This window comes from Camelus bactrianus, chromosome 12 (assembly GCF_048773025.1).
Source record: "Camelus bactrianus isolate YW-2024 breed Bactrian camel chromosome 12, ASM4877302v1, whole genome shotgun sequence".
In the NCBI taxonomy this organism is placed as follows: Eukaryota; Metazoa; Chordata; class Mammalia; order Artiodactyla; family Camelidae; genus Camelus; species Camelus bactrianus.
Window position 1 is genome coordinate 16430386 of NC_133550.1, and position 13555 is coordinate 16443940.

At 48.6% G+C, this 13555-nt stretch overlaps 1 protein-coding gene across 1 annotated transcript; it reads right to left on the reverse strand.

Annotated features, from left to right (window-relative positions):
- Positions 1-1288: 1288 nt before the first annotated feature.
- SMARCD1 (SWI/SNF related BAF chromatin remodeling complex subunit D1) lies at positions 1289-12815 on the reverse strand. Its single transcript, XM_010964270.3, has 13 exons — positions 12425-12815; positions 11584-11771; positions 11254-11296; positions 11038-11160; positions 10431-10553; positions 9271-9387; positions 7890-7991; positions 7432-7593; positions 7255-7352; positions 6079-6214; positions 4350-4472; positions 3197-3298; positions 1289-3066 (listed from the first exon to the last, which is right to left on the reverse strand). Exons 1-13 carry the CDS (start codon positions 12599-12601, stop codon positions 3013-3015), a joined length of 1548 nt encoding a protein of 515 aa, XP_010962572.2. The 5' UTR covers positions 12602-12815; the 3' UTR covers positions 1289-3012.
- Between the last annotated feature and the right edge of the window lie 740 nt (positions 12816-13555).

Genomic DNA, 13555 nt, shown 5'->3' on the forward strand with positions numbered 1-13555 from the left:
CACCAGTGCCAGGCTGCCAGCTGGGAGCACTGATTATGGGAGATGGAAAAAGAATGCTTCTGTCCCTGGCACGTATGTCCATGGCACCCAAAGAATGGATGTTTATGCGTAAGATAATCGCTTGTTTTTGCCTAAATGCTTCCATCTCTTATTTTGCCCTACAATCATTTTAAGTAGTATGGAGACAAAGAATTTGTTCATTTATATAGGAATAAAGAGTGTGCAGAGAGATTCAGAATCGGCTTGTCAGAGGAAGTTATCTGTACTACTAGAGCTCTTTTTCCCAAGAGCGAACTGTAGATTATTTGCTTGAAATTAATAATGGTTCATCAGCCATTCATTACACATGTAATTAGCCTGGGTAAAAACAGATGCCATTTCAACGTCCTTGACATCAATTTTTTCCACTCCAAGTTATCACCCCCACACACTCTTCTGTTTTCCCTACTGAAGTCTGATAAACCCCCAAGTCCAATTGGGAACAGTGGTTGTATCCTCGGTGGGCCTGACTACATACAGGCAACACTTGAGTGTCTCATCCATGGAGGCAAAGGGTAATTTTTTTAACTACAGCTTTGGAATGTGGTTGCCCTTATCCCATGTTCTAAACTCCCTTTGCGGGTAGAATCACACTAGATAACAGCACAAATGAGAACAGTGAAGAGCCACCACCTGGCAGGCATATTGGAATGAGAGCCGAATTTCATGCTTCTGCTAATGGGAATCAATCATGAGGAAAATCTTCCCAACTCTGTCGACGAGGGGTTGGCTTATGAGGATGACGGCACAGCACTTCCATGCTGGCCTTAAGGAAGGTAATCTTACTCAGGGTGGAGAAGGTGGCAGGTACGGAGAACACAAATGTCTTCAACCCGGACCCATATGTAGATAGGAGCCCTGAGAACTCCTCTAGAACCAGAGGCTCCAGTTCGTCAAGCCTAAGGGATCACGGCACCCAAGGACACTGCACGCAAGGCAGCAGGTGCCCTGGGGGGCTCAGAAGGACAAGGGAGAAGATGGCAGTGCCATTGTCTTGTTAGAACCGTCCTTCACAGGAATTGAGGACAGGACTCTAAGATCCAGTGGCAAATAATCCCAACTGCAACCTGCACCTAGCCTGCCTGGACCACTGGGGCTGACAGAACAAGCTCTAAAGTGAGAACCTGAGGTCCACAAGGTAGAAACCTTGTTTTCCACCATATCCCCAGTGCCTAGAACCACAGCTGGCACACAGCAGGTGCTCAATAAATACCTGTCAAATAAAATGAACAAACACCATGAGCATGGCTAATGGTATTGGAGGAGGAAGCTCAAGGAAGAGCTCTCCCTCAGTAGGTAGGGGAACCCATCCTTCAGAAGATTCTTTTATTAAAACTGGGTGACACTGGTAAGGGGACAGTACAAAAAAAATTTTGGTCCATGAAAAAAACATAATAATTCAGTTAATAAAAACAGTTATCTTCAACAGGGGCACTGTGTAGGAGTGCTGAGCTTCCTTCGCGCGTGGTTCCAGCCCCAAGGACAGAGGTCGTTTAGTGTCACTGTGGGGAGAACCTTTCAAGGGAGGGGTGGGATAATGACAGGAAGGGGAAGACGGGGAGACAATTCTGCTGTCCCCGGCATAGAACAGGCAGGGACATGGGGCTGGGGGAGGTGCTCGCAGGAGCCTGAGGAGGAGGTGGGGAAGCAGGGGCTTTGTCAGTTCTGTGGGTTTAGAGCCCGTGCTGAACGGAAATCCCCCTCTGTGCCCAGCTGTCTCCCACCCTGCTGTGTTGAGTCTGCGAGCCTGGGATATGCTAACTCGGAGGTGATACAACCTGGAAAAAGAATTTGAGGCTCTCCTGGAAAGATGCAAAACCATCTCAGTTCCAAGGGGCCAAGATCACAAGGTCCTGCTGCTACCCTGAGGGGCCTGAAGCTTTGAGGGCAGGGGCTGGGGAGTCACAATCCTATGAGGCAGGGAGAGGGAAGAGTCACAAACCCAACTCAGAGCTATTCTCCAGCCCTAGGCGCTTTCACTCCTCAGTGCCCTGGAAGTCACCAGTGGGTGTCAACCGGGCAGACAAGGGACAGGAAGACAGGGATGGCCCAGGGCTTTTACCCGTTTGATTTTAGGCCTGTTTCTCCATGAAAGGATGGGGGAGACAGGGTGGAGTGAATGAGTAAGTCACACCTCCAAGCAACAGCAGGAAGGAACAGCCTCTGCTGGCAATAACAGTACCCTAGGTGAGACCCCTGGGGCTCTGACAGGGAAAGGCAAGACTCCCCCACCCAAATGCCCTGGATTAGGACAGAAAGGAGGGAATCCTAAAAACAGCAGCTACAGGGAGTGTGCTGGGAGGGGGCAATAGTAAAAGAACAAACTCCAATACTGACATGGACCCCCTATGAGGGAGTAAGAGAAGCACTGAGACGGCAGCCCAACCCAGAGGGCCGCGGACTGACCTGGGGCTCAGTGGAGCCCAAGAGCCAGGGTTCCTTTAGTGCTAGAGGGCAACAAGTGAAGGGAGAGTTTGCTCCAAACCTGTGGACGGAAGGAAGGAAATTGGATTCTTTTATCAGGAGAGCCAAGATCAACTAGCTTATAGAGTGCCCCCAGGCCTGAGTCTCAGAGAAGGGGCTAAAGCTCCCAACTCCTGGGTCTCTGAAGGGCAGGATCAGTGTAGCCGGTCCCCTTGAAGACCACTTGGCCTTAGGCCCAATCCATTCAATGCACTGATTACCACTACAGGTTCTCACTCTAATACTATCTAGAGGTCCTATGCAGACCAGGGGAAGGTAGAGGCACATGGGAACTTTGTGGGGCAAAGGGAAGCTAGGGGTAGGAAGGGATGGGGTGGGGGAAGAGAGTAACAGGTGTCATGTGAGACCCTCTTCACTCTGCTGTTGTCCTAGAACCAACAGCATCCCCTGGAAGGCCCCAAGCAAGATCAAGGCAGGTGCTATGAGGCAGGCAGCACAGGGCCCAAATAAAGAAATCGGTGCAGCCAAATCAGGCCTGTTGGAGAGGCCCTATGTATTTCGGATTCCCAGGGCTTGCTCTAATTCTTGTCGTCTCTGCTGCACCTAAGGAGAAAATAGTGGAGGGAGTGGAAGATGAGACAAACCAGAAGTTGGTACCTAATACCACTGACCCCCATCAGGGTGCAGACCCCTCACCTTCTGTCAGTTTCTCCAGTGCACCCCAGGTGCCTACCTTGGAGTAGAAGTAACGGCACACGGCCTCCTGTGCCCAAGGCTGGAAGTAGAACTCAGCTCGGCGCTCTTCCTCTGGGTTACCCACAACATCAGTCATGGTCTGCGGGAGATGGGAGGGAGAATAGAGGACAACAAACTCGTTTCCTTCCTTGTCATCTAGTATGGATTGAATTGTATCCCCCCAAAAAGATGTTCAAATCCTAACCCCCTAGTACCTGTGAATGTGACCTTATTTGCAAATAGAGTCTCTGTAGATGATCAAGTTAAGATGAGGTCATGAGGGTGGGCCTAATCCAGTATGACTGGTGTCCTTATAAAGGGAGGAAACTTGACACAGAGACAGGCATGCATAGAGGGAAGACGATGTGAAGACACATGGAGAGCACCATCTGCAAACTAAGGAATGCCTGAGACTACCACAAGCTAGGAGAGAGGCCTGGAATAGATGCTCCCTTCCAGCCCTCAGAAGGAACAAAACCCTGCTGACACCTTGATTTCAGACTCCTAGCCTCTAGCACTGTGAGACAACACACTTCTGTGTATTTAAGCCACCCAGCTTGTGTACTTTACTATGGCAGCCCTAGCAAACCACTAATACAACACCCACAGTCACCCCTGCTGTGAACAAGTCATTGCCCTGCCCAGGGCTCCTTTTTGGCACTCCTTGTCCCTTGCTCCTCTGCTCTAACTGTAGTCACAGCCACCACAGCATAGGCAAGAACTGAGGGCACATCACACACATTCTGTGCTCATTCATCCCTTCCTGCCTGAGCTTATGGTGTTCTCTCTCTGGGACAGATCTCAAATCCCAAATTCTCCATGAAGCCTTCCCCAGCTATCCTAGCCTCGTCCATCTCCCTTTTTGGTACTGTTGGTACCGGTGAGCTCCAACAATGCTGCTTTGAAAGCGGAGATCAAGTTTTCCGCTCTGTATCTCCTATAGTGCAGTGCATAATGACAGCACGTAGTAAGTACTACATAAATACTCGATGGGTCCACCTCCATTCCTCTATTGTAAAATGGACCCTGGAACACGCTAAAGAAAGTCTGGTCCCTCACTTCCCCCAGCTCTTCTACCAGATGGTACAGCAATAATGCAAATGTGTGCCTCATGGACCTGAGACCCTCTGCACCTGTCCCAGGTTCTTTACCTTGAGGTCCCGACACTGGGACTGAAGCCAGTCGTTGATGAAACCCTGAGGGTCTCTGGCAAAGCTCAGCATGAACTCCCGCTGGGTCTTCAGCTGATTGATAGTTTCTATTGTCTCATGGATCTGAAAGGAAGAAGGAAGCCCACAACATGTTTACACTGAGGAAATACAAAGTTAAGTGGCAGACAGTGTCTGACATCCCCTTGTGCTGCTCCCAGCCTAGGAACAGAGTGTGGCCCAGAAACGGCACAGGGCCCAGAGCCCCACCAGCTCCAGCACTCAGTGTCTGTTCAGCAGGGAGCGTGTACTGTCTCTATCCACCCCACGTGAGGGAAGTTTTCCTTTTAGTCTCCACAATGTCTATTATGGGTGAAGCTACAAGGTAAATGTTTAACCCACAGCAGAAATGGGTCCCAAAACACCATCCGGTAGAAAAGAAGTGATACCAAGGGTTGTCTCCAAACCTGTAGGTTTTGTTCTCTACCCACTTCTCATTCTGCACACTCTTCCTGGTGATTTCATCTACTTGCATGTCTTCCATTACCAATGACAGGGGAATAAGCCCCCAATCTGCAGACCAGAGTCAATCTTCTAAACTCCAATCCAACTGCCTGACATCCCAAGGTACCTTAAACTCTCTGAAACTAAATTCACTATCTTGCCCCAACACTTAACTTCTCCTGTTCCCAGTCTGAATGACTATGACTGCACCCCAGCTGAACCCTGGGAGTTGGCATGCCTCCTTCTCCCCCACACTTCACCCCACCATCTCCATCCAGTGTCTAACCCCTTCAGTCCCACTTCAACACCTCTCAGATCTACTGACTCATTTCCACCCTCACTGTCAGAACCGGGAGTCTAGGCCCTCAATATTACCTCACAGGCATTATCATTGCACCAGCCACCTAAGAGGGCTTCCAGCCTCCAGATCTGCCCCTCTCACAATTCAGTCTCCATCTTCCCGCCAGTGATCATTCAAAATGCAAACAGCACTAGGCCCTCCAGTTTTCAGGACAAAGTATAAACCAGTTTTCCCTGCATCAAAGCTTCTTCATGACTAGGTTCCTGCTTTCCTATCTGGTCTGTTTTCCTCAACTTCCCATCCCCAGCACCTTGAGCTGTATCCAACACGTTAAACAGAGTGTACTTCTTGAATATGCCAGGCTCTCTGTTTATCTTTGGACCTTTACATACCCTGCTCTCTCCATCTGGAATGTCCTCTGCCTCCCATGCCCCTAAGCACCATCATCCTTTCTTCCTCTTTTATTGACTCCACATTATCCTTCAAGATTTAGTTGGGGCATCAACTCTCGCAGGAAAGCCTCCCTGTTCTCCTTTGTGTTCCCAGAGCCTTTTGGTCCTTACTTGCAGCGACTACGTCCAATAATGTTAACAATAACAATCCTAGCACTAGAAGCAGCAGCTGCCATTTGTTTCTATGTACCAGATAGATGTCACGTCTTCACATATGTTGTCTCATTTAATCCTCCTAACAACCTTATAAAGTATCATGGTCTGTATTTCACAGATCAGAACTGAGGCTCAACGCCATCTAAAGGTATAGTCAAGAATGAGAACTCGTGTGTGTCTGGCTCCAGCCAGCACCAAGCACAGTGCCTAGCATATACTGGGTGGCAATACATTTTGACTGAATATCAAGAACCAGAAATAGCCAAGAAGCTGTGATGGAGGGCTAGTAGCACCCAACTACCCAGGGCATGGGCCCTACCTTGTTGTCTAGAGTAGCAATCTCCTGCTGGCTGGCAGTAGACAGCAGGAAAGAATTCATCTGGGTCTTCAAAGTATCATCCACTTCCACATCAATGTCATAACAAGCTGTCTTTTTCTGATCATTCGGGTCAACACTAGGGAGGAAACCAAAGGGGCCTGGTAAAGGGCTTGTCCCCTAAGACCTATTACCCACGGTCAAAAAGATGGTCCAAGATTGAAAGGGAAGGGGTTGACTACAAAGGGGCACAAGAGAATTGTTAGGTGTGGCAGAAATGTTCTGTACCTTCCTTGTGGTGGTAGCTATAGGATTTATATGTATGCCAAAAAACATCAAACTACACTGTAAACTGGTGTGATATATTGCATGTAAACCTCAATAAAGTTGATTTTTTAAAAACTCAATGGTAAAAATTCAAATGGTACAAAAGCCATCCAGTGTAAGTCAGTTTCTCCCTCCCCAAAGAAACCAGTTACAGTAGCTTGTATATTTTCCCCCTATAAAACCAAAACTGACCCTGAAAATAAATTCAAATCCAACACATAACACACAAAATAAAGTAAAAGTGGCCTGACTTTAAGCACAAGAATAGAGGACAAACTAGCTTCTATTGACCTAATGTACAGATTGTAGGAGTTACTACTGGCTGAGTGATGGTTCAGGGTCTAATGAAAGGCCTCTATTGGAATTAATGTGGAGTAAGGGAAAGAAAGCAGAGACTATAACCAGCCAAAAGACATGCTGCTTTGAGGAGAAAGCACCTTCCTTCACTCCGTATCTGCCTAGAGATGCCTTGCTCATCCATCTTCTGAACAAAAAAGCAGATGGAGGTAATGGAGATGGAGTCTCAGATTGGAATGTCCTACCACCCAGAGAAGAGATGTTAGCTCATCAGTGATGAGCTGGTAAATGATAGTATTTCCACCATACAGACACAATAGATGTAAGTAATCTCCAAAACACAAACACTAGTAAAAGATAATAAAGTACTTCAGAAATGAATTTTTGAATATACATTACCCTCTTTTAATATACTGCATTGAATTGCAAGTTTATAGTTTAATTTTAAATAACCACTGTGTTTAACAACCTGCTTGCAAAATTACTGGAAGTTTGAGACTTGTGCACTGGTACCAGCTGGCTCAGCACACCTCTGCCTCCCATGCACGTGCTCACCTGATGACATGATTGATGATGATGGGCTCTGGAGGCATAAGCAAGGCGTGGAGCCGTTGGGGGATCTCTGAAAACTTCATACGTTGAGACTCAAAGATCTGTGGGAAAGAGGAGAAGCAGCTAAGAGCACAACTAGTGCTCCAGTGGACTCTAGCAAAAGATGGGTCCTTTTCTTACCTGCTGGAGGTACTTGTCACAGATGACAAACTCCCGCTCATGTGGGTCCTGGAGCTTATGTGTCTTAATATATTGCCACAGTGCTTGGATGATCACTGGACGGGTCTGGGTGTGGATGCCCAGGAGCCGAGCCAGACGAGGGTCTAATTTAAACTGAGGGGGCTGTGGAGAACCAGAGTATGGAGATGAAGCAGCGAGCTGGGTCTATGTGCATTATGAGGTGCTTAGCATGGCCATACACTCAAGCCATTCAACAAGCATTAATGCTGTGCGTTTTCTGGGACAGAAAAACACTAAGCAGAACTCAAAGGTCACTAAGACCCTATTCCTGTATTTAGGGAGCTGATAGTCTGGTGACAAATTCTCCACAACTAGACTTAAACCTTTATGTGTCAGACTGCGGATGGGATGTGGCTGTGAAAGCTGGGCCCCCCTCCCCTCACATCAGCACAGAATACCTGGTAATCCAGCATCAGTAGGACAGTACACCGCACATTCACGTCTCCTGGTCGTTTCACCTGGAAGCCATCCGTCTCCTGGGTAGTGGCGGTCCTGTGCCACTACAGAGAGGAAGATGTCAGGGGGTGCTCTCCCAGAGAGCTGGGGTGGGAGGGAAGAGCTTCTGTAATGACTGAATATTCAACTTTGATTACTGAGGCTACTGGAGAAGAGCAACAGCATGAGACATTTTTAAAAAAAAGCATGACTTTGGGATGCCTGTCTCTAAGTAGAAACCTTTTAATTCTGACTGCTCAGGGCCACATTTAAATTAGCCTGAATTTTCGGTGATAATTTTAGCCACAAAATGGATAAATATACACACACATAGTAAAAAAAACGTAGCTATCATTTATGGAGTACTTACTACATGCGAGAGTATTCTAAGACATTTACTTGGATTATCATATTTAATCCCCACAAAATCCTTATGAGACAGGCACGATTAAAGCTATTTTATGGATGAGAAAACTAACGTTTAAAAGAGTGAAGTAAGTCACCTAAGGTCACCAGTAAATAAGTGGTGGAGCTGAGATCTGAGCTCTGGTGTGTCGGATTCTACAGTCCATTCTTAGCCACTATGCTCTACTGTTATAAAGTTAATTTAAATGTATTTACAAATTTCTATTGATTCTATGACTTACTTCCTTTATTAGATGGTAAAGACCTTCCCATGTCTCTTAGTGGTTGAGGTTAGGGGGCTGCAGCTACACTGGCCAAGAAAGGAGCAGGTTAAGTTCACTTGGAGTGCTGGGCTGTCTCATTCTGGTTTTGACTGTATCCCAAAGAACATTGTTGCTAACATGGTCTTCAGAACACTGTGTCATTAAGCATTATAATAAAGGATTTTTGGTGATTTGGAATGTGAATCTAAATAAGGCAGGGACCAAAAGCAAGTCCCAGATCTATAAAAGTAGCCTTGGCAAGGACTAGAACCCTATTCGTTAACCCCCTTAATCACAGCACCTGCTACCAGGAAAAAGGATAAATGGTGTGTAGATAACTAATGGTGGATAACACCATCATTAATACGATGCAGAGATGGCCTGGTATATATAAGAGGCTTCCATTAGAATTCCCCTTGAAAAGGGGGCAGTAACCAGGACAGTAACATTAAGAAGGAGGGACAAGTCAGATTGTAAGAGCTCTTGGGTCCAAACAGTACCAGAACTAAACAGCTAATGCCACCTGGAGGCCAGTGTGCAAACTGCGAAGGTAGTATCATACACCTGGGGTCAACTTTTATTTGTATCTCCTCTTCTCCCTAGACATTAATGTTTAGCTCCCAAGTCTATCACCCTCCAGTCATAGAGTTAAAGCCTAGAGGACAGAACTACTCACTTCTACCAGATGGTTGTCTGGCCCATACAGGTCTTTGTCCAGTTCAATCACCAAAGACTTAAAAAAAGAAGAGAACTTCCTCTTTTGTTTGGTGGCATCATATTTGGACAAGGCTGACTAGAGGAGAGAGAGGAGAGATCATGTTAGAAAAGGCTAGAAGAAATTCCCCAAGACAGAGTCCCATAAAAAAGGAACCCACAAAAACAATGGTGAAAAAACTCAAAAATGTTCTGAATGTCTCTTAGGACATGGCAAGGTATATGTCTGTGGATATTAAACAAGTCATAGAAGCAACAATCCTGAAGAAGCAGCCTGTAACTCGTACAGGGTCACTGACTCACCTACCTCTTTTTCCCAAAGGGAAATGAGACAAGTTAAGCCAAACCATTGCACATAATAAAGCGAGTCTGAACGGAGAAAAGTCTGACTCTAGAGGGGAAATGAATCACAGGCAGTAAGCAGCCAGAACAAAAACAGCTTTATTTGGATAAAACGACACCACTGGCAGATCGACTGGACCTATACAGAGAAGAAGGAGGCTCTGACACTGAGCCCTGGTTCTCCTCAGAAATGCATTCATACCAGATTGCCTGTGAACAGCTGAAAATAGAGAGCCAGAGAGTCTAAGGGAATGGCAGGTAAGCTTCCCCAAGGAGCTTCTGGGGTGGGAAGTTTGGGGACTATCCCGTCAGCTGATGTTCCCCATGAAGCAACAAAGAGCCTGCCAGAGAAACCTATCCCACTCAAACTGTGAGATGTCTCCAACAGAAGCTGGGAAGATGGAGATGCCACAGCGGAAACCAAAGACCTCAAGGACTCAGAGAGGAAAGGCCTCAAATGCTAAATGCAAACTCACTTGGTTAAAAAAAGCCCCGAACTGAATAACCTGCAGATACTGCTAAATCCAATGGCTAGCAGCATCAGGAGAGAGGTAAACAACAAATCAAATCCCAGGACAATAAGGTTCTCGATATGATACCACAGTGAGGGCCAAGCTGTGGGAGCCAAACACAAAGAACCATTGTCATTCAGTGCAGGGAATACAGTGACCCTCTCCCTGCTGTTCCCAACAGGAGCGGTAAGCACAGCCAACCAGACAATACTGCTTGTTCCCAGCAGCTCCCACCCTAGACGCCCACCACAGTGGACCCTGAACTCACATCCTCCAGGAGCCGTCCTTCTACCCGAAGCTCCCAGGAAGCCACCGTCCCTTCCCCATCCTCGGCATCTGACTTAGCCGGATTGAAAGTGTTAGAAATGAAAATTCGCAGCTTCCGTTTTTGCTGAGGAAGGCAGAAACAGGATGGATAGTGAGGTTTCAGTGGTTTGATGTTGAAGACAAGGGTCTCCCCAAACCCGAAAATGACTCCTAACAGACTGGTTTACTGTGTACCAAGTCCCTGGGGTGGGTGGATGGAGATTCCATCTCGAAGAGGAGTACAGGCCCTCAACCTGAGTACAAGCACATACACTGGGATACCAGGTGGACAAAGTCATGCAAAGTGCCAAGTTCCCAAGGTGGCAGAGCAGTTTCAGCAAAAATACCAACAGGGTATTATTTCTGGTGCAAGAAATAGCAAAAGCCCCTTCCCCTTTGCTGTTCTGTTCTTATGCTTCTAATGTAATTCTCAGTTTGTAGGCGGAAGGGAGAGATATAATTTAAATGCCAAGGAGAGCTGTGCTACGCCTTTGATTTCTCATCCTAAGCCTGCTGAAGGTTCCCGAGTCGTCTCCTTTGGCTCTCTGCCTAGCACTCTCCTGCATTACCTTGATGGGACGTTTCAAGGCCTCCTGGATATCTAGCCGTTTCCTCATGATAGTCTGGTCCAGTTTCCTTTCAAAAGCCAAGAGATCCATGTAGGCCTGGGATTCTGGTACCAGTTCACGAATCTTAGGAACAGAAAGATACCATTGGGATCTAGAGCTAACCGTCCCTATTCTCAAACTCATCACACCTCAAGAAGACCTACAGCCTGGACTCACCCTTTGAGGTAGAATTTTGTCAGCCATCTTCTTTTTCTTTGCACTGTTTGGAACAAATACTGTTATCAGGTTGGGATGGAACTAGCCAGAACATGAAGACAGGCTGTCAGCACCTCCACTTATGGTAAATACGTGAAGGAACTGCAAATCTTCTGTCAAGTTAAAGACATCCCCCCACCCCCACCCCCACCCCCACCAAACACGAAGCATTCTCAAGAATGAGACTGTCTGCTGACACAGCACCACCACTTCTCAGTTCAGGTATTCCCACCACCTGTGTTCTCACAGGCTTCTCCCTCCCTTCCTCCCTCCACCCTGAGGTCATCTTACTTGTGGTTCCGATTTTGGACCGCCTGCTGCTGGACCTGCTGGATCTGCTGAGGTGCAGGTCTCTTGCGGGACTGGTCCATCCCTGACTGGGCTAGGCCAGGTCGGACTGAAGGGTTCCCCCCATAGCCAGGGGGTCCCATGGAAGGTCCCTGAGGTGTCATTCGGCTGCCTGGTAGCATACCTGGTCTCTACAGAGAGGAGAGGACCCTGAGATGTCATGGCTTTCCCTACGTACCCCGCCACAAAAGGGGAAGTGGGAGATGCCTGAGTTTTCTGAAAGAAACAAGGCTGGGGCGTGGGGTGGAGCACAATAGTGAGGTGGGAGGAGAGCCCTCTGCCCGCTGCCTCTTTGAAATATAGTTAACTGGAGCTTCCTCTGCTCCAGTCGTGACCCCACAGGAGAATACAGCCTAAGAGCTAAGAAACAGCCAGACTGCACTCAAATTCTCTCCAGCCTATTTTGGATGACACATCGGACATCTCCTCTAGTCCCATATTTACTGAGATAGAACTGCCAGCTACTATCTCCTTAGAAGCTGACCTCAATTTGCCAGCTACACTTTCTGTGTTCCTCTGGGCAATGAAGCCTAAGCCCTTTTGCACTCAAGCCCTCTCAGGCCCATCCGTGGCCCCACTTCGTCCACGCTGATTCTACACCCTGACTTTCCAAGGAAACAATATCCCTAAGAGCAGGTGGGGATGCTAATTGCCTCCCCGCCCCAACTCAGGGCCCGAATCCCGCAAGGGGAGTCCCTCCTACTCCTCCCCCCACCCTTGTCACTCCTAGGCCCCCGCTCAGCCCCGCCCCCGGCCCGCGCGCCCCTCCTCCTGCCCCACTCACCGGATAGGCCGCTCCGGGCATCGGGGAGCGGTATAGCCCTTGACCCGGCGCCGGGCCCATTCGCACGGGAGGCCCTGGAGTCCCGCCTGGGCCCAGGGCAGCCGCCGCGCCCGCCCCTCCTGAGGCTCCGGCGCCGCCGCTCGGAGCCACAGACTGGAAACCCGCCCGGGCCGCCATCTTTCCCGGAGCCGCTGCTGCAGCCGCACAAAGAACCGGAACCGGAACTCCCCCCGCCCCCCGCGCGCCCCCCACGCGCCCCCCACGCGCTCGCCTGTCCGCCCGGCCGGCCCGCCGGCACGGGAGACTCAGGCCAGCGAGACTGTGGGCTAGAGGGGGGGCGACAGCGGAAAAGGCGTGCTGACCACTCCCTCCAACCTTCACAGTCCGGGAGGGAAAACCACCGAGAAGAGCTCTGGGCTAGAGAGGCCCTGTGAGCGGGCGCCCCCAGGCCGACGGGAGGAAGACAAGGACTTGGAAAGGGGGACCAGGGCACCATCCCAACGCTCTGGTGAAGACGGTAGTGGAGTAATTAACTGCTTCGTCTTGGCGCAGTGCGTTTAGCTTTCCATAGCGCTTGATTGCTTTTCGTTTCCTTCTCTTCCTGCTCAAAGCCCAGAGGGCTGAATAGGAGAATGCACAGTTTATTCCATTTTACGAACAGGAGAGGTGAACTCAAGAGAGTAAATGACTTGGCAAAGTTAACCAACAAGTTAGCAGTAAAGCTGAAGCCTAGAATCCAGATCTGGCTCGTAGCCCGGAGCTCATTCCACAGATAAAGTGCCTCAGTAACCACCGCAGGCGACAACTTCAACCCAACTTTTCCCCTGACCTTAAACCTAACCTGCTTCCAGATTTTAAGTTTATTATGAATTTTGACCCTGCCCCATCTCCAAAGAATCTTTTGTACTAGGACTTCTCTTTGGGATCTTTGTTGCCTTTGACCTTTTCCTCTTTCCCTGCTCAGTGGTTCAAACCATTCCTGGTGTGATAGCCTGTCCCATCCCAGGAGGACCCCACTTACTCCCGCCCACTTACTCCTCCCTTGATTGGCCACAAGTCAAGCTCAGCTCTAGGCACTTTTAGTGGGAAGAGCTAAATACTATTCAAATAAGAGAAGAATGACACTGAAGA

Bases quoted from the DNA above. Each gene is read 5' to 3' on its own strand.
- SMARCD1 (XM_010964270.3), bottom strand. From the start codon at position 12,601: ATGGCGGCCCGGGCGGGTTTCCAGTCTGTGGCTCCGAGCGGCGGCGCC. The intron at 9,388-10,430 runs GTGAGTTCAGGG...TCTCTCCTCTAG, and splicing joins AAGGACGGCTCCTGGAGGAT to TCAGCCTTGTCCAAATATGA. The intron at 7,353-7,431 runs GTAAGAAAAGGA...TCTTTCCCACAG, and splicing joins GTGACAAGTACCTCCAGCAG to ATCTTTGAGTCTCAACGTAT.